Source organism: Labrus mixtus, chromosome 3 (assembly GCF_963584025.1).
Source record: "Labrus mixtus chromosome 3, fLabMix1.1, whole genome shotgun sequence".
In the NCBI taxonomy this organism is placed as follows: domain Eukaryota; kingdom Metazoa; phylum Chordata; class Actinopteri; order Labriformes; family Labridae; genus Labrus; species Labrus mixtus.
The window spans coordinates 17,866,484-17,886,467 of NC_083614.1; the positions used below are offsets into that span (position 1 = coordinate 17,866,484).

Below are 19,984 nucleotides of genomic sequence, written 5' to 3' on the forward strand. Positions count from 1 at the left end.
GGGTAACGCGATCAAGATTCTGATTGGCTTTACCTAAAAGCTTCCTGCATGTAAGTGAGTGCTCATTGGCCCTCTCTCTCTGGAGGGGCGGGGCTTCGCGTCTCCACCACATCACCACCTTGTGGAAAGTCCCTGACTGTCTGCGAGGAGCCAGTCAAACAAACAGCCGTGAGAATTTCCTCGATGAATGCGGGGGATCAACATTTACTTCGCTTTTCAACCTCTGCGGTGTAAACGCCTGTGATTTTTTTTTTACTTGTCATATTTTGGTGTCAACCGAGTTCATGTTTCCCTGCGAGTGCTACCTAGTGTTAGCAGACTAGCTCTTTGTGTGGCTAGCTGCTAGCTGAGGGATGTGTTGTTGTTGAGCTGTGCAGCCCTCCCGTCGTCTGGGAGAGGAGACTCATCAGCTGTTTATGGAAAACGCCTTCTCGACACTTTCTCATCCACTGACGTTATATGTGAAAGTTGCGTGTGACACCCTGCTGCCAAACCTTTTAGGTTAGTAAATCTACAACCGAGAAAGAGGGGACAGTTTGACGGACGAGGAAGGAGATGGGAAACTGTCTGAAATCTCCGACCTCGGATGATATTTCTTTGCTACATGACTCTCAGTCGGACCGGGCCAGCTACGGAGACGGTACTGATGCCGACCAGGAGCCACCGCCCCCCTATCAGGTAACTTAGACCAACATATCAGAGCCACACCTGGATAGTTAACATTTCTGTTTATTCATTTCAGGATTCGTTAAATGTCCGACTCAGATGATGATTCAGAAGATGTCATTTAATATGCGAAAGCTCTGGTGTAATTTTTTTTTTTATAGTGCATTTCATAATTAGAGGTAGTTTATTCACTTTGACATTTATGTCAGACAAACAATATGTGGGCAGGATCAGCTGTTCATACATGTAACACTACGCCAGGCCCACTGACCTCGTCCCGTCATGCCTAACACTAATCCGCTTTGTTGTTATGTTTGAAGGTCCCCTCTCCATTTATACTTCATATATTCTTCATATATACTTCATATATTCTTCATTCAAACGAACTGTACTGTAAGGGGATTTTGTCCCTAATACACGCAGATGAACTAAGACACCTATTAAAGTCACATTAACAACATAGCCTACACTTTAATTTCTTGAACTTGAAAAAAACTCCAGTTCTCCATTTGAGTAGGAATTTTTTTTGTTGCTGTTGACAAAACACCTAACTGTCATCAAATCTTTAAACAGCTGCCCCTTAAACTGACCCCGTCTAGAGCAGCAACTTTGTCGCCTTGTGTCCTTATTTCCTTGAACAGATCAAATCAGCCACAACGTGATCTGTAAAACATGATTCATTATGTTGCCATTTCTTGTTTTTTATGTCAACAAGCAGCTGCCTGGCAAGCTTTATGTAAGGCCTTGGCACAAAGAGTGCATGTTACTGACTTAAGTCAGGCCTTATCTGTAGATTTAAGATAAGTGTTTTTAAAGCATGGGAAATAAAGGAGAAAATAGGTCAGCAACGCATTAACACTCTTATTATACAAAGACACTTAAATCTGTGTTTCAATACGAGATACTGTAATCCAGTCCAATCCTTTCTTGTGATCTTGAGTGTCTATGGCAGCGTTGAAAAGATAAGAGGTGAAATTACCCCACTGTCTCTGTCATTTTTAAAAAATCATATTTTTTTATACATTAACGAATTGGATGTGGACATCAGGTGAAAACCAATTCTGACATTGTATTGCAATGGCCAACGATTACCCTTGAAACTGTTTAAATTAAAGCATTACTACTAACTAAGTTAGTGTATCAGTTTGTGCCTTTCATCTAAAATAAAACATTCAAATCAAAGAGGTAACCACCGCTCTCACAAAGAGTGACAAACATTAAAGAAGGTAATAAAATAAAACTCTGATACACAAGAGGCAAAGTAAATAATTCGACGCACACTGAAAACTTCCTGGTAACGTCCCAAAGACAATTTCAAATTTCTTCCGAATGATCTTAGTCTTTTATCATCAATGTCATGTCACTGGAGACATTCATCAACGTCGGTAAAAGATCAAATCTGTACGGATTCAGGAGTTGCTGTTATGCGTTCAATTCCCCGTTTGCTACAAGTATGTCACATCTGGCATGCAGCAGTGTGTAATTAGGCCAAAGCAGCAAGTTCTGATATCATAGAGGAGTGATAGTGTAATAAACAACACAATAACTGCTTTCTTCTGAAAAGTTCTGACTAACGCTTTGAGTTGTGTTGAGAGAGTCTCTGTGCAGTTTGTTTATACTGTCCGAGTTTGACAAGAGGGTAAACTAACTAGTTAAAAGCTCCTTTATAAAGGGCTCTTTCAGGCCTGCCAGCTCTTTAATCCCTGGTGACCACAGTAATCAGCACCTTCACCATCTGAACCCAGCCTGAGAACCAAGCACACATTTTTTTTTGTGTGCTTTCAGATTGGCTTAACAAGCTTTGGAAGTACTGTGTGTGTTAGAAGGATAAAGGCTACACCATTGAGTTTGGAAGTAAACGTATGTTGATTATGGGTCTAGGTGCCAATGCCAGTGTTCCTGGTTACTGGAGAAGCTAAGAATTGTTAGCCAAGATGAAAAAAAAAGAGAATTATGCGTGGAATCTCATTCTCAACAGTATTATTCAAAGCAAAGACCACAAGCTGTCTGGCTGTGTGAAATTAAAAAAAAAAAAAAGGATATCCAGGAAAGCATGATTCAGATCCAAACAATGAAAATGTCTGGTTTCAGTTGTCAAATAAACAAACAACAACAATCATTTCCTTAATAAATTGTAAATCATGTAAACAACAGGTTATCTAGGAGCATGGACCACAGGCCAAAACACAAATGAGCATTCAACATTGAGTGTAGAATGACACTGTGTAAACATTTGAACATGTTTTGACTAGACATAAGTCAGATAGACAACATCAAACACATGCAGAGTTGATGAAAAACAAAGCTAAGTGGATGAAGCCCCGAGAGAAAATGTATTTGGTCAGAATCTGTTGGGTCATCTAACAAGCTGGGCTGTGGTTGTTAGTGTGTGTCCATGATAGTGTTTGTGTTGCACAAAAAACTGTTTTGGTGTGTCGGTTGTGGTGATTTTGAAAGCAGCTGGAGAGACGAGTGCTGAGTCATCCCTGTGATGGGGCTGCGAGAGATAAGGTGCCCCTGTATGTTTGCATTTGAGGGGGAGAGATTTTATGTTTGGCTGTGTGGGCATTTGGCCCATGGTATGGCGCTTTCTCCCCTTCAGTCGATTCACTCAGTACTATACATATAGTATGGGATATCACTAAGCCGCAACCTTCCGCTGTTAAAAAATGAAGCCAAAGCTGAAGTGCAAAATCCTGCAGTTTGTCAAGTGTCCGCTTGAGGCTGGCTGCAGAAGCACAGAATGTTTGGGGGGGGGGGGGTCAGATAACTCATCCGTTTTGATATTATGAAGGACAAGAGTTATTCACAATAGGGCCGTGGCTGACCTGATTGACGAGCCGGAGCGGGCGTGGTGTAGCTGTTTGTCAGGAGGCTTATGACCTTCCTCAGCTCCAGCTCTTAGCCTGTCGATAGGCTGACTGAAAGTTAGAATTAGACTGCCTTTCCATCATGGCGACCCCCACCAACAGGCTTCCAAAGCTCCCTGCAGGAACAGATGGGTGAATCTTCTTGGACTTAGGAAGAGCAAGACATAATTTTAAACTCGCCTTTAGCAGGTAGACCATTTGGAAGAGGGCTGAGTGGCCACGTTTCACTGCTGCCTCGCTCAATTTCAGTTGGGGCGCAAACTGCATTCCCGTGTGATAATACAGCTTTTGGGCATGATGGCATCTATGATCCCTGTTGTGCCTGTCGTGTCGCTTTCACGTCACCTCCAGAGGAGGCTGATGAAAACTCTGTATTGCATGTTAACTCTTCTCCCTTGGAGGGTGCATGGCTTGCTGAGTCAGGGGTCCCAAATAGAGAAGGTGTGTTGTGTGATGGTGCAGCAGTCAACGGGTTCTGGACCTTTGTACAAAGCAGGTTTCACATAAACTATCTGGAGCGACCTACTTGGCTCTGAAGTGTTTTCGTCCAGCATTGACAGGCAAGAATGTTCTGATTAGGACGGTGGTCTCTCCTACCTAAACAAGCAGGGAGGGACACGGTCACTTCCACTCTTAAAACTGTCTCACTCTCTGTTGCAGTGTTTTTTTTTTTTTGTCTCTCAGAGCCACTCACGTTCCAGAACGTCCTAAACCTGGGAGCAGACCTTCTCTCCCGGGAAGGACCACTTCTCAGAGAGTGGAGGTTGCATCCGTTGGTAGTGGCTCAGATATGGAATCGCTTTGGCAGGGCAGAGGTGGACCTCTTTGCCTCCAGGATGAACAAGATGTGTTTGTTTTTTTCATAACAGACCACAATGTACCTCTGGGTTTGAATGAACTAGTGCACCCATTTCTGTATGCCTTTTCTCAGTGGAGATGATATCACCTGTTTTGGAAAGGGTACGCCATCAGCCTCTGTCCCTGATTCTGATGGCCTCTCTGTGGCTGGCAAAGTCATGGAGAAGAACAAGTGAAGAGCAGCTATCGAACTGAGGGATGACTGTGATGACAGCTGTATTTATGTGGGTGGAGCCAAACATATGTCATCGCAGACCATCTACCTTAAAGGAGTGAATAGCTTTGCCTGTCTCTCCTCGTAAGCCTCAGATCGGAGCAGTGGCAGGAGTTTTTATTAATCACATTCAGTTTTTGCACCAAGGCCTTTATGCTGCTGTCAGCTAGCTTTGCAGCCAAACTTAACTGGCTGGAACAGCCTGCAGGCTTTAGAAGATTCACTGTGTCTGACAGTGTTTGCATGAAGCTGAACTCTGTCTTGATACACTTTAAATACTTTTCCCCGGTTTCTTTCTCTCGTGTGAACATGAGGCCTAGAGGGTAAAACAGGATCTAAAATATGTCATGCTGCACATGTCAAAAACAAGGATAAATCTCCTTTCAGATGCTTTAGTAGAGCAGAATGTGCCCACTATTGACTCTAGTGGACCCACAAACACACACACACACACACACACACACACACACACACACACACACACACACACGAAAACACAACAGAGGAAAGTCTGTTTGAGTCTTTCCTACAACTGCATTGCTGTCAAGATGAGAGGGCTTGCATTGCAGTCAGCAGTTTGGTTCAGCTGAGCTCCAAAGAAACCTGCAAGTTGTTTTATATTTAGCTGTCACACCTGGAAGAGACACAAGAGAGGGCATGTAAAGGAGGCTTCAAATTCACTTCAATGCAAATGCTGAGCTTTAATTCAAAATTCCAGATGTTGAATCTGTATGAATGTATCATTTATTTATTAAATATCAATTGGTAACAATGATATTGCATTCACAAGAGCATGTTTTAGTATTTCCCTCAGTTTCTCCCGCTCCAACCAGAGGTATGTGAACGATGTGTGTCATTTCCACAAGCTTTTCTATCTTTTTCAGGCAAACAGAGGAACATCTCTGGCCTGCCTGTACCCCAAATAAAATGAGGGTCTGCTGGAAACAATGTCGAACTCTCAAATGCAAGATAACAAATTAGCCTAGGCCATACCCTGCCGACTTTTTATTTTGCAAAACCCTATCTTTCTCATTCAAATATGGTGACTCCCCACTCCAAAAAGATGACTGCAACTACTCTTCAACATTTTAAAACTAACACTTTTTCTTTTATTTTGTATACTTCTATATAATGTAACCCCCCCCCCAAACAAAAAAAATAGATAAAAAAAATGATGGGGCTTTCCTTTGGTGTTGTGTGATGACAGCAATGTGTTGGTAGATACGTTCACACTATCACAGTACAGCAGGTATGACAAGGTTGGTCAATCGATAAGAGGCTTGCTTTTAGTCCGGAAAGCAGTGATACACCCCCTCAGGGAGCCAGATTAACAATTTTTTGCCCTAATATGGTAACAGAAATGTTCTGGGGTTGGAGGAGGTGGTGCTGACAAACAAGCCATTGTTTAGTTCTGTGGTCTTTGGCTGACACACTTCGACAGAGAGGTTGCTCTTTCGTAAGTATCAAGACTCAATAATTCTTTCATCTCCCCCAACTCTTCATACTAAAACAGTTGGCGGCCACATCACACAAAAGAGTGTTGTCACTACTGAGTGTCATAACTAACATTAATATGGCAGACTGTGCAATACTTGCTTCATTTGCTAATGCTGCGGTGTCATCTTAACCTTATGGCAATTGTTAAAATTTATAAATGAGTAATAATGGATCGTTTTCATAACTAAACTTTGTTCCGTTTGATTCATCTGCAGATAAGCTTCATAATGTGTTAGGTGTGATTACTCGGGTTAATACTCTTAGACTGTATCAGCGCCCTAACTTCCTGCTTAACAAGCTGATGAAGTAATGTGACACAAACAGTAGTGTTAACTGTTCTATTGTTAACTGTCTGACTGTTATCACATCAACAAGCACATCCTGTGATGCTCATGTCCATCCTTCTCCTCCCATTGTTGTCTGTTAAATACATGCTGCTGAGGGCTTCATTTTCTGAGACTGTGATCACTTTATGTTTCTGGTCTGACTTTCTTTTGAGTGCAGCTTTTCCCCAGAAAATATAGCTATGACATGTACACATTTCCTGTGAACACTGAGGTTTCAAAAAAAAAAAAAAAAAAAAATCTAGTTGTAGAATAGTACCACTAAGCTGCTCTCAGACTAGGTGTTCAAAGCAGGATTTTTGCCATGTCATCATGTGGCCTGTCTGCTGCCTCTTTCCCCTCTATACACAATAGCTCTGGTATGTGGGCATCATAGCGACACAGCCAGGAGCTGCGGTTTGAACTAGTTATCATTCTCTTATAGTCTGCCAGCTCAGGAAAAAAAATGTTCCAAGCATTACATCACAGCTGTGGTGGGAATAAGGAAGTAAGATTCCCAAAATACAAACACATGCTACAGGTTACTCTTTCACATTCAGATTTAAGGGAAGATCTAACAAATTTGGTCTTCTTAGAATCAAATGGTGACCTCAACTATGAAAAGTAGTTGTTACTGATTTCCTCGTTCTTCAAGAACAAAGTACGATGTTTGTAGAATTGAGGTCAGCATAAGCAGGTTTTGCTTTATGAGACTTATGAAGACTTAACATAGCTGTATTGCTGCTGTGTTCAAAACTGTTAGCCCAATGTATGCTGTAATGGGTGTTTTGAGAATAATATAAAGGACATGTAAACACTGTAGAAGTGCTTTACCATACTGACACTCCTGTCAGCTAAATAGCAGAGTCCATGTTAATGATATCAGTATTGGAAATTAGTGTGTATACGTATATGCCAAAAAATGCAGACACGATGATTGTAACACATTTCTGACATTGTCACACAATGTTTGTAAATATGGGTTGTAGGTTTTGTTATCCAAACTATTTGTAATTGTACGTACTTTTATTTTTGTTGAATTAGTTATAGGTAATTGAAGAGTTAACTCCCCACTCTTAGCATAATTTCCGTCACTTTAACTCTGTACATCTGCTCTTGTTCTTTGTTGTCTGTAACCCTCCCCTTCCTGGGCCTGGCAGGTTCACAGTAGCAGCTGCTGAGTATCTCACAAAGCAGCCTGCCCCATGATTACCAGAGGGGAAACAGCGGCCTGAATTTTGACTTAAGTTCCCATTTCAACCTCACCTGCTTGTCGTTGAGGTCAACCCAAGGTCATGTAATTAGCAGTTGTCACAGCCCAGTTGACATGCAATGCATGTAAGTTGAGAGAAATGACAACAAATTACACTGCTGACTACTGCACAGTGCACCACAACCAACACATACACACACACACACACACACACACACACAGCTACTGCCACCCCAAGACCTTTCAGAATATTTGTACCTTTCAGAATTGTTTACTACTGTGTAAGTAAACCTGGAAATAAAACAACTTTTTTATTTTTATTTGGGGGAGTGGGATGGCTAAGCGTTTATGCCACATGCCCCATTGTACAGAGGCTATAATCCTCATCACAGCGGCAATTCAATTCAATTCAAAAAACTTTATTTGTCCCCGGGGGGCAATTCAAAGGCACACAGAGTGGTACATTTTAACGACAGTGCAGGTAGACTAAAAATGTAAACAAAAAATATAAAGTGTCAATTTAAATACAAAAGTTAAAATACAAAATAGATATAATACACAATACTGAAATAATACAGTAGTAAACAGATGTAAACAGAACTGTATGCAAATGGGAAATAAATATATATATACAGAGCAATGTGCAAGAAGTACTAAATGATAAAGTGGTAGTGGTGCATAAAAATAATCTTGGCCCTTTGCTGCAAGTCATTCCCTACTCTCTCTTCTCAGCATTTCCTGTTTCTCTTCAGCTGTCCTATCCAATAAAGAAAAGAAACCCTCCATCCCTGACACCCATCAACCATTCCTTGTTTTTACTGTTTAGGTAACCTGCATGTCAGGTAGAAGTGTCTGTGTAGTTGCTGTGTGCTGCAACAACTGTTAGAACGAGGTGCTGGGAAACACTACCACCTACTGTCTGCATTCTCTCTGCAATCATGTCATAATTTACCTTGAATGAACCAGAATGTGAGTCATTGATTCCATCAGTTATTGGCAATAAGGGTATGTTTTTATATCCTGATAGAGATAATAACATTTATAAACAAAGCGTGTGTGAATGACTGTGAAACTCTTAGTCATCTGAATACTTTCATTGTGTGCTGAACAAAGAAAAGTGAGAATGGGGGGGGGGATTTCAATGTTACAAAGGATGGCATTCTCACATCTCTCTGCATCAATACAATTACATATTTAATCTTCCTATTTAAGACTAGTAATACTTAGTTAAATCCTGGTTGTATATATTCACATTCTTAGTTTTGATATTTTTAGTACTTATTTACTTTGTATTTAATATTATATTGTGCTTAGATTTGCTAACATTGTGTTTTTTTACTCATTGTGTGTTGGATAACCTGCTGCTGTAACGCCACAATTTCCCATTTTGGGATCAATAAAGTAATTCTATTCTATTCTATTCTATTCTATTCTACAATCTTGTCTTAAGTGTTGTGCCATAATCACAAATGTTTCGTAAGCTTGATGTTTATCTGTTAGACCCTGCTGGACTTCAACCGAAAGTGAATTAAAAAAAAAAAAGAACAACGTCTTCTGCTTTTGAAAATGACTTCTCAGTAAAATTGGGGTGGTGAATTTTCAGGCAGGAAACAACAGTGCTTTCTTGTTTGAAATTTACTCTCAGAATATTTCCTGCAACAGACCAGACAGACACATTGTAGTTAGCACAGAGGTGTTACTTGACTAACATTGTTTGTGGACTCTGATGTTTACCAATACGGCATTGCTGGTTGTGGTAAGCATTCGTGGTATCTTAATGTATTTTATTCTATTTCTCAGAAACCCATCTTGCATCTGCTTTCACCTAGATAGCGATTTCATGATTCCACATGCATGAAAATGTATTCATTTGTGCTCCTCTCTCTCTCTCTTTGTGCAGGAACAGATTCATGTACCTGTCTACCATCCTACACCCAGCCAAGCCCGGCTGGCCACCCAGCTGACGGAGGAAGAGCAGATACGCATCGCCCAGAGGATCGGACTCATCCAGCACCTCCCTAAGGGGGTGTACGACCCAGGGCGAGACGGCTCTGAGAAGAAGATCAGAGAGTGAGTAGAATCCCTGGGTAGTCGTACTCAGCAGTCTAAGATTTAGTTTTGTTTTTAGAGGAGCAGGGTAGTGTTCTGAGCTCATCTGTGTTTTAGCACAGAGTTTGTATGTCTTTGAAAAATGCTTTGAATAGTTTATTTTAATGTTATTTTTTTTTCTATTGTGTGCTTTACTTAGTGTAAGTATTCAGAGGATGCAAGCACAAAACAGCTCTATAACTATATAACTTTAATAATATAAAAACATTTGTATTACAATGTAATTAGTGGATATAACTTTTGTTTATCTTTTTTGCTTATTTTTGTTCTGATATTTTAGATTTAATTGGGAGTGCTTTACAAGAGTGATAAACTGTTAGAGGGTAAAGGAGGGAGATAATGACCAACGATCAAAGCTGATAAGACAACAGCAAAAAGGAAAAAGACAAAAGAAGACAGTACAAAAAATAATAACAATTATATAGCTTTAAGTGAGTGAGTGATCAACATGAGGTACCTTTATATTAAAGACTGAAATTAATTTTAAAAAAAAACAATAGGTCATGATTAAGGGTTGAGCGCATATGTTGTGTTAAATAAGAGGAACAATTCTAAATATATTCATGAATGGGGAATAGAGAAAAAAGAAGATAGGGATAGGAAGCTGGGGGCTGGTAGTTGTGCTTAAGCTATAATTTAACTACAGTTTCAGATTTAAACTGACCCATTGTGGAGCACTGATAGCCTAGCGGTTATGTTGCGCGCTCCATGTACAGAGGCTTTGGTCCTCGCCGCAGCGGCTGTGGGTTGAAATCCACCCTCGGCCCTTTGCAACATGTCATCCCCCACTCTCTCTCTCTCATCCCAACATTTGCTGTCTCTCATCAGCTCTACTATCCAATAAAGAAATAAATGCCCCCAAAAAAACTGACACATTGTTTTTATTCTTCTGAAATGTTCATCGTCTCTTTTTCATATTTTAAAAATAACCATGCACCGACAAAAAAAAAAAAAAGTAATAAAATGAAGTGTCAAATAAGTGAGACTACAAAAATAATAGTAATAATAATTTTTGTACTTGATTGATTAATACTTGGTACTAAATTGAATGCTTCGGTTATTTTCTTTGGGGTTTTTTTTTAATTTTTTTTATGCAGTGTTGTTGAATTGATGGGATGAAAATGAATGTCTATTTTTACCTTTACAGGTGTGTCATCTGTATGATGGACTTTGTGTATGGAGACCCCATCCGATTCCTGCCTTGCATGCACATCTACCATATGGACTGTATAGACGACTGGCTGATGAGATCCTTCACCTGCCCCTCCTGCATGGAGCCTGTGGACGCAGCGCTGCTCTCCTCTTACGAGACCAACTGACAAACATAAATACACACTCACATAACCCCACAGACGCCTGTGGAACAGACACACGTACATCATGCACAATGGACGTACACACATATGCTGTCTTGCTAACCTGTATCCTGGATTAGTAAAGTGGTGATTTAAAACAGTGTGAGTGGAAGGATTGAGGAAGCTTTAGGACGTACTGTGTGTGTGTGTGTGTGTGTGTGTGTGTGTGTGTGTGTGTGTGTGTGTGTGTGTGTGTGTGTGTGTGTGTGTGTGTGTGTGTGTGTGTGTGTGTGTGTGTGTGTGTGTGTGTGTGTGTGTGTGTGTGTGTGTGTGTGTGTGTGCCTCACAAATTCCTCAGTTAGCCTTCTGAACAGGATTGGAAAGATGAGCAGTGTTAGAGGTGAGGAGGAGCAGGAAGAAGCTGGATCAGAGACATTGGGGAGGAAAGTGCAAAGGGAAGTTAAGAGGTATGGATGATGGTTCACTGACATTGTTAAGAAACCTTTCTAAGGTCTGCTTTTGTAGACGCATATAGACACACAAGCGTGCCCCGTCGCACACTTTTTACTCCCCATCATTGAAACAAGGGACAGAATACAGAAGAAAGGACTTCTTACCACCACAGTCTACTAAGGCTACATAGACTGCTAAATCCTGATTTCTGTAACATCAAGCAACTTCCCGGTGGAAACCCCTTCAGAAGGTCTGCCAGATGCTTTGGTGGGCTATACACAGATGCCTGTTGCACTGTCATATCTGCTGAAAAATTGCTACACAATGAAGATATGCAACATGAAGACCGCCAGAGATGGAACTACAAACGTTGCTTGTTCACAGCACCGAGGCCTCAAGTTGTACAGATCTTTTAGGAGATAAATAAGATTGATAGTTGGATTAATGGATTGTCCTGTGGCTTTGTGAAATCTGTTGTGTGTTTGTTCTGTCAGTCAGCATAAGGGCTCTGTGGATACAGTGTTTACCCACAAGACAGACGTGTCAAAAGACAATACGATCGCTAATCTGATGGATAGCTGTTAGACTGTTGCTGTCAAGCTGCTGACTTGTTCACAGTGAGATCTTAGGCTAATCGATGAACAGTACAATTAGACCAGCTGTCGAAACAGTAATACAAATCAGAGATATTTGCACTTTTTATCAGACTCGTCACAACAGTCGACCATTACTCAGTAATTATGTCAAAATGACGTACAGTATGTGCTTTGCTTTACCTTTCTCCTTACCGTTGCCCTTATTTGTAATTACAGACACTTTTTCAGTGGGTGGCAATATTGCTCATAACAGTTTTATGGCATAAATCAAAGCAATGAGTTAATCTTGAATTTGATGTTCTAGATCACACAGAGTGCTGAAGGGTGCCATCACACGGATGTGGGTGATGCAGGTCTAGTTCTAGGTATTGTTTCAGTGAATGTGACTGAGGACGTTTATTTAAATGATGTGGTGAGAATCAGCTGTTATACAAAGCTGACAGAGTCCTACGTTTAGAAACCGTACATCTCTATTTATTTTTGTTCACATGAATTTAAGGCCTCAATCCAAACCACCTTCTTGAAACATTGTAAGAGTATCCAAGTCACCCAGTTTACTATAAAAGCACAAAGATTTTCAATAGTTTAGTTATATTTTTCTTCTCCTTGCTAACTTCTGCCTGAGACTTTGAATTATGTGATATAAGTGATATATCCTATAATCTCCCCCTGAAGAGCGAGCATGATGCGGCCTGCACGCAGATTGCAAAAGTGACTTTTGTTATATTTTTATGTGTTTGAACCTTTTGTGTGTATGTTTTCATAAAGATTAGATGGTGGAGATGGCAGTCAGCACCTTATTCTTTGCACAGTACTTTGATCTGCCTCACTCTCTCTATTCCTCCATCAGTAAGGTGGAGCCTCATGGCCTTAGGTTACTCACGACAAGGGTTTGAATCGGTTGGTAAAATCAGAGAAACCAGTTAATTGCAAGAATCAAGGAGGGAGATTGTACAAAAAAAAAACTGTTTCGACTGCCAATGCTGCTGCTGCTGCTGCTGAGCCTTCATTGTACATGTCATGTTGAGAAGAATACAAAAGGTGTCAAGAAAAATGTTCAGCTACATTATCACACAACTAATAAAATTGTAAGTGTATTTTGGTTTCTGGATTTGGTTTCTTTCACATCACATTTAAGAGGGAAGACTGTACCTGTAGGATTACCACAGCTGGTTAGCAGTGCTTTCCTACACCATTGCAACCTGTAGCAGTCCTGTGGTAAAGAACCAGCATAAACAAACAGCCTTGATCGTTCTCAGGAAACGGGGGTTGAGTCCAGCTGCACAACTTGAGTAGAGATGTTTTTCTCAAAACCTCCCCCTCTCACTTTTCCACAGAATGACTCAAAGTTTAATGCCATACTTGCTGCTCACACCCTTTGTCTGGCTGGAGGGCTAATATACAGTGACTGGAAAACATCCCTTCATTCCCGAGGAAACAAGAAGTTTTTGTAACCATGGTTTCATGTCACACGACTAATAAAAGGCCGCATAAATAACAGCAAGGCAGAATCATCAAGAGTAACTGCACGTTTTTTTTCTCGACTAGAAAATGATTTATTGAACTCTTTAAGATGTTGAAAATGATATGTTTCTACTAAATGTTAATCATGGTTAAAGCAGTTTGTACAGGTGATTACACAGAACTGTCTCTCTGAGCAGTGCATTTGAATAGCACATTCATATGTAATAAATATTCAGTGAGTTGCAGTGAAATGACACTACTCGCTCAAACACCTCAGCATGTCAGCTGTCAGTCACGGAATTATTTAGAACAGGGAAAACAAGTGAAAACAAATCAGTCGCTACGACGGATTTCCCTCAATTGTAATATTTTTAGTCAGTGTCAGACAAAAAAAAAGTCGAGCAGACTGTGGGTTAATGACAAACGTGCAAAATGTTGTTTTTAATGTCAGGCATTTATCTGAATCCTGTAACACAAGTGTAGTTTTTCGTTTGTGTGGCATTTCAATGTAGGCTACAGTCAGAACTTGTATCTGCTGCGTGAAGTCGGCTCGGTGTATAGGAGGCTTTTATTGTGGTAGCGAGCATCAGCGTGCACTGCCCGTCATGTCCGGACTTTTTTTTTTTTTAGGCTCCGGTGCGCAACTTTATTTACCAGACCAAAGAAACAATTACAAGGGAAATAACAATCCGTAACATGACGGAGTTTACCGTTAAAGTTTTATTTCGTGCAGGCAGAGCAGACAGTCGCCGGGTGCTCCGCTACCGGACACACTCCGTTAGGAACGCGCGTCACGACAACAGGTGACACAACACATGACCCACACAGAGCACCGCGCGACATGAATCACCTTTAAACTGCACCGTTTGATGACACAATGCTTACATGTTATATTAACTTAACCAGCCAGCACTAGTTTACTTTTAACGACTGAGTGGGTGAAAGTTATTAGATACAATACTGCATAAGTTCTGTCCAATGTAAAAAAAAAAAAATGAAGCCTTCTTGTACTTAATAAAAATATACTTATACGCCACTGAATTTATAGAAAATACACTATTTGTCAAAATATCTTTATTATATGCCCTGGGAATTCACAAGGTATCTACAGGTATGTAAATAGGATTAGCAATGACAACAAAATGAGGAACACATTAATGCATTAAAATAATATATAAATAATATTCTGTAAAAGGTAAATTTTTGCAAAGTAACTATTTTTCATTTGTTACTCCAGACTAAAGTCTGATGCATTTGTACTCTAACTTCTGTAACTTGTTTGAGGGTATGTCTGTGTTGTTACTACTTTAGGCTGCTTAAGGTTAAGAACAGAGTAGGCTTCTTATTTAGTATCAAAACAAGGTCCTCGTTTATCATGATCTAATCACATAATGCTCCAAAAAGCCTAATTTGAATGTTAGAATAGCTAGATTGTCCGTCTGGGGGGAATCCCCCCAGACCCCCCTAACTTCTTTTACTTTTCAGACTTTCACTTCTTCAAAGTTTTGTATAGAACACCTGCAGCACCTGTTAATTTCTATAGGCAAAAAAATCACCTGGCTGTAGGTCAAATTTGTTAAAAAGAAGCAAGCTCATATCAGCCTAGATCTTGAGCTTCAAAAAAGAAAAATGTGTCAGTTTTATTCCTTAGATAGAAAACACATATTCAATTTGTTTTTTTACTTGTTTTATACGTTGAGAATTTTCAGTCAATTTTTTTTTTTCTGCTTTAATCCCTGCAAGTGCAAACTCCTCCCCTCCGCCAGGCGTTACAGATCACTGTACGCCAAAACAATCCGACATAAGAACAGATTCTTCCCCCAGGCTGTCACACTGATGAACGCTGAACAGTCACAGAGTGTCAGACCTGTCGCTGTGAAATAATTCTGTGAATTTACATATACATATATATTGTTTAATTTAAATTATCAATCTATGCACACCTTTAATGTTAATACTGTAAAACTCTACCTCATTTAAATGAACCCATCTGTCACATCATTACATTTCTACATGTTACTTCAGCATCTTTTGCACTACTCACCACTGCACTATTATCTTATTTAGTCTACATATTAGTTTTTGCTTATTTGTGTTTATTGTTGATAATTAATGTTATACTTATGTACATAGAGAGCACAGTTCACAAAGTTAAAATCCTTGTGTGTGTAAGCATACCTGACCAAAAACGGTCATTGTGATTGTGATTGTGACATTGACACTTCTCATGCCTAGTTAAGTTCCCTTTTTTGTTATCTTTGTTTTATATAGCTCATCCTCCACTTCCTGCCCCCATCTGTGTTTCCTGCCACACCCTAATATGTTTCACCAGTGTGTTATTCTCTCCCCATTCCCAGAATACGTGATAATATACAACATATAAACTGGGGCAATCTTACACATATGTGTCAGACCATAACCTGGTTCTGCTTAGTCCCACCTACACACCCATTGTTCAGCGGCAACCGGTAACCACGAGGACAGTCAGGAGGTGGTCACAGGAAACCAATGAGCTCCTGCAAGGGTGTTTTGAGGCTACAGACTGGGATGTGCTCTGCGAACCCCATGGGAATAACATTGACTCCATGACGGACTATATAACTGACTACATCTCCTTCTGTGTCAATAATGTGGTACCTACTAGGGAGGTGAGGTGCTTTGCAAACAATTGCAGTTTGCATACTGCCCAAGGGTGGGGGTTGAGGACGCCATCATCTACCTACTCCACAGAGCCCACTCTCACCTAGACAAGTCTGATAGCACTGTGAGGATTATGTTTTTTGATTTTTCAAGTGCTTTTAACACCGTACAGCCAGTACTGCTGCGTGAGAAGCTGGAGCTGATGCAGGTAGACACCACCACCACATCATGGATCATGGATTACCTGACTGACAGACCACAGTTTGTGAGGCTGGGGAGGTCTGTGTCTGAGCGGGCGGTCAGTGGCATAGGAGCGCCGCAGGGGACTGTGCTGCTCCCTTTCCTCTTCACACTATACACCTCAGACTTCCAGTATAACTCTGAGGCTTGTCACTTACAGAAGTTCTCAGACGATACTGCGGTAGTGGGGTGTATCAGTGGTGGAGAGGAGACAGAATACAGGATGCTGGTGGATAACTTTGTTGCATGGAGTGGGAAGAACCACCTGCTGTTAAATGTAACAAAGACCAAGGAAATGGTGGTGGACTTTAGGAGGGACAGGCCTATGCTAAGCACCATCTCTATCCTTGGGGATGAGGTGCAGGTAGTGGAGTGCTATAAATACTTGGGGGTGCACATGAACAATAAACTGGACTGGAAGCACCACACAGGCCGTCTACAAGAAGGGTCAGAGCAGACTCTACTTCTTGAGGAAGCTTAGGTCTTTTAATGTGTGTAGCAAAATGTTATCCATGTTTTATCAGACTGTTGTGGCAAGTGCCATTTTCTTTGCAGCCGTCTGTTGGGGCAGCAGCATCAGGGCTTGTGACTCTAAAAAGCTTAACAAGCTGATAAGGAGGGCTGGCTCTGTGCTGGGGACTGCTGTGGAGCCCCTGGAGGTGGTGATGGGGAGAAGGATGATACAGAAACTGTTGAACATTATGGACAATAACATGCATCCCTTACACAATCTCGTGTGTGAACAAAAGAGTGTTTTTAGTGGGAGGCTACAGCAGCTAAGCTGCAAAAAGGACAGATTTTAAAACACTTTTTTACCTACTGCAATTGCACTTTATAACAACTCCCCTTTAAGTAAGGACAGAAGACATTTAAACTTTTAAACTTTAGCCTGAGTTGCATATATCAAACTGTATTGTGAGCTCATGTTTTTTTGTATGGGTGGGATATGTATGTATATATGTGTTGTGTTGTGTGTTTGTATGTATGTATATATGTGTTGTGTTGTGTGTGTGTTTGTATGTATGCTGGCTGCTGGAACACCTCAATTTCCCTGCTGGGATGAATAAAGTATATCTTATCTTTATCTTTATCTTAAGCCGGACCGGTAAATCAGTCATCAACTTGGCCCTCCACTATCCGTTTGTCTTTAAATCCTATGCTCTCCCCCTGCAAAGTGTGGATGGAAACATGCCTTTTGTTACTTATTGTGTGTTTGTACCTGCATATTTGTTTGTACCTGACTTTATTATGGTCCATATGTGTATGTGTCAAGAGGATCAGGGGTTTGTGATGGCATTTAGAACCTTATTTGTTGCTTAGTTCATTACTCTACAGAACTATTTCTGTTGTAAAATGCCCTCAATTAATATTGTGGAGCCTCTTTCCTTTAGGTTGAACACGATATTGGTTTGAATCAGCGGTCAAAGTCAGAGCAGCGTAGAGTCCTAAAACCGTGAAGTTTACACTCATAATTAAAAACATTCGCTACTGCAGTTGACCATGAGCACGGCATCATATGAGTAATTGTTTGCAGTGTTTAAGTGTTTATTTTTTTTAAAGCCTTTGCGTCATTAAGACTCTCATTGAAAGCTTAATCCTGACTCTGCATTTAGCTTTTCCTACCCAGGGTGTGCTTGCCAAACAGGTACTCTGTCATCTTGTTGGTGTGGGCATCCATGCAAGTATGTATTTACAGATGAACCTCTGCAAAACCTCTCAGAAGTGAAACCAGCACCCCAGGAATGAGGAATAAGTACCAATGCACAGGCCCGCCCACAGAGATGGCTGGGCCCCTCCAAGGCCAGGTGAATGGATACTCTGCAGATATCATTTAATAATATAAATACATGTGGTTTGGATCATTAGCGGTAGCTGATTAAAAAAAGGTTGTCAACAAGTTCGAGCTGTCAAGTTAGCTTCCTCTCCTTTCTGACATTCTGACTATTGTGCAGGTCCTGGCATCGCTGTACAGTCGGACATTACTGGCCTAACATTTAAGTTCAATAACATTAACATCGCAAAAAAAAGAATTTAAATTGAATTGAATTTTAAGAAAAGGTTATTGTATTTTGACACAGGCTATGATGAATAGATTGTGTGTTTTTTGTTGTGAATATGGCCCCCCACGTAGCTGGGCCCCAGAAAGTCATCCCCTTAACAAAGCACATTCCATTTGCATTCCAGGGACAGCCCAGCTGTGACTCACTGTTTTAGATGAAGTCTGCACTGTATTAAACATGCCCATCTGAGTATCGAATGTGCTCACATCTTTGATGACTCATGGGTCCCGGCACTGATGGCCAGCCACTGAACTTTAAAACAGCTGCACCTAATAACAGTCATGAATTACAGTCCAGATTGAATTTTAGCCCTGACTGTGAGCTTCAGGTGACCTGTTCATTCCATGAAATAAAAAGATTCACCCTCACTGGAATGATTTAGGCTTACATGACTGCTGTTTAAGATGGAGATTCTCAGTCAGTGTTTGCTTTTATGTGAATGGTGTTTCATGCAATGGGGTGTGTATATGTTTTATGTGGATGTTTGGTTCACCCTTCCTTGTTTGCAAAACATACATTTGCATAATTTTATCAACTACAGGCAAAAAATTGAATGCCTTTGATCCTAAAAAATAACTGCCAGTGGGTGTAGCTTGTTTCCTGTTGCTGCTGACAGCAAAGCAAGGGCCATCCACTGCTGATCCTGCTGATCTGTTAAATTTTTTGCTGTGCCTGTTCGTCTTTGTTCCTTTCTCTCTTTCTGTCTCTCCCCTTTTCCACTTTCTGATGGATGGCCACCAGCTTCATTCTGCTCAAAGTGTCTGCAAGTTAATGTCCATGCCACTGTTGGCAAGTGTTGTGTTTTCTTATTGTTATTGTATTCATATTTGCATTTCTGTAAACACTATATAACAGAGTAGGCCATCTTAAGTTAAGTTTTTAAGTTATAAATTATGTTGTGATAAGGCGCTATATCAGTAAAAGTTGAATGGTTATAGTATTGGTTGGACTTCTGTGACTCTCAGTATTTTTGGCCTAGATCTACAAGACAATAATAAAATATTGATCAAGTTCTCCAAATCTCATTACTTTTTTATTTAATCGTAATCATGCTATTAGATTATCCTTATATTTTAGGCCATGCTGCCTTGTGAAAAAAGCACATGAAGTGAAAGGTGGGCTATTTTAAAGCTTTCTTACTAAAGTCCCCTGTAGATTCGAACAACAAGAAGCATTAAACTCTGATTATTTGAATTATTTGACAAACTATACTCAGTCTGAAGTTTGATGTGACGGAACAGGTGGTAGTAAGTCTACAGGTGGTAGGAGCGGGGGAGGAGGGGGTTACGCCTACAGGTGGTAGCCTGCTAGCGTCGCTTGAATTGAAAGTCAAGTCTGCGAGTAGCAGCTGATACTAACTGATTCATTTTGAACTGTTATTGGGCATTACAGTATCTAAAAAAATGCAGAGTATCTGCACATAAAGCCAAAAATGCTCCACTGCGGTCGCGCCACCCCCAACTTCAGAAATGATAGTCAAACCAGC

General features: G+C 40.6%; 1 protein-coding gene across 1 annotated transcript; it reads left to right on the plus strand.

Moving 5' to 3' along the window:
- The first annotated feature begins 109 nt into the window (after positions 1-109).
- Positions 110-13,191, plus strand: rnf11b (ring finger protein 11b). The gene is made up of 3 exons (XM_061033476.1): positions 110-678; positions 9,542-9,711; positions 10,898-13,191. Exons 1-3 carry the CDS (start codon positions 556-558, stop codon positions 11,067-11,069), a joined length of 465 nt encoding a protein of 154 aa, XP_060889459.1. The 5' UTR covers positions 110-555; the 3' UTR covers positions 11,070-13,191.
- Positions 13,192-19,984: the final 6,793 nt, after the last annotated feature.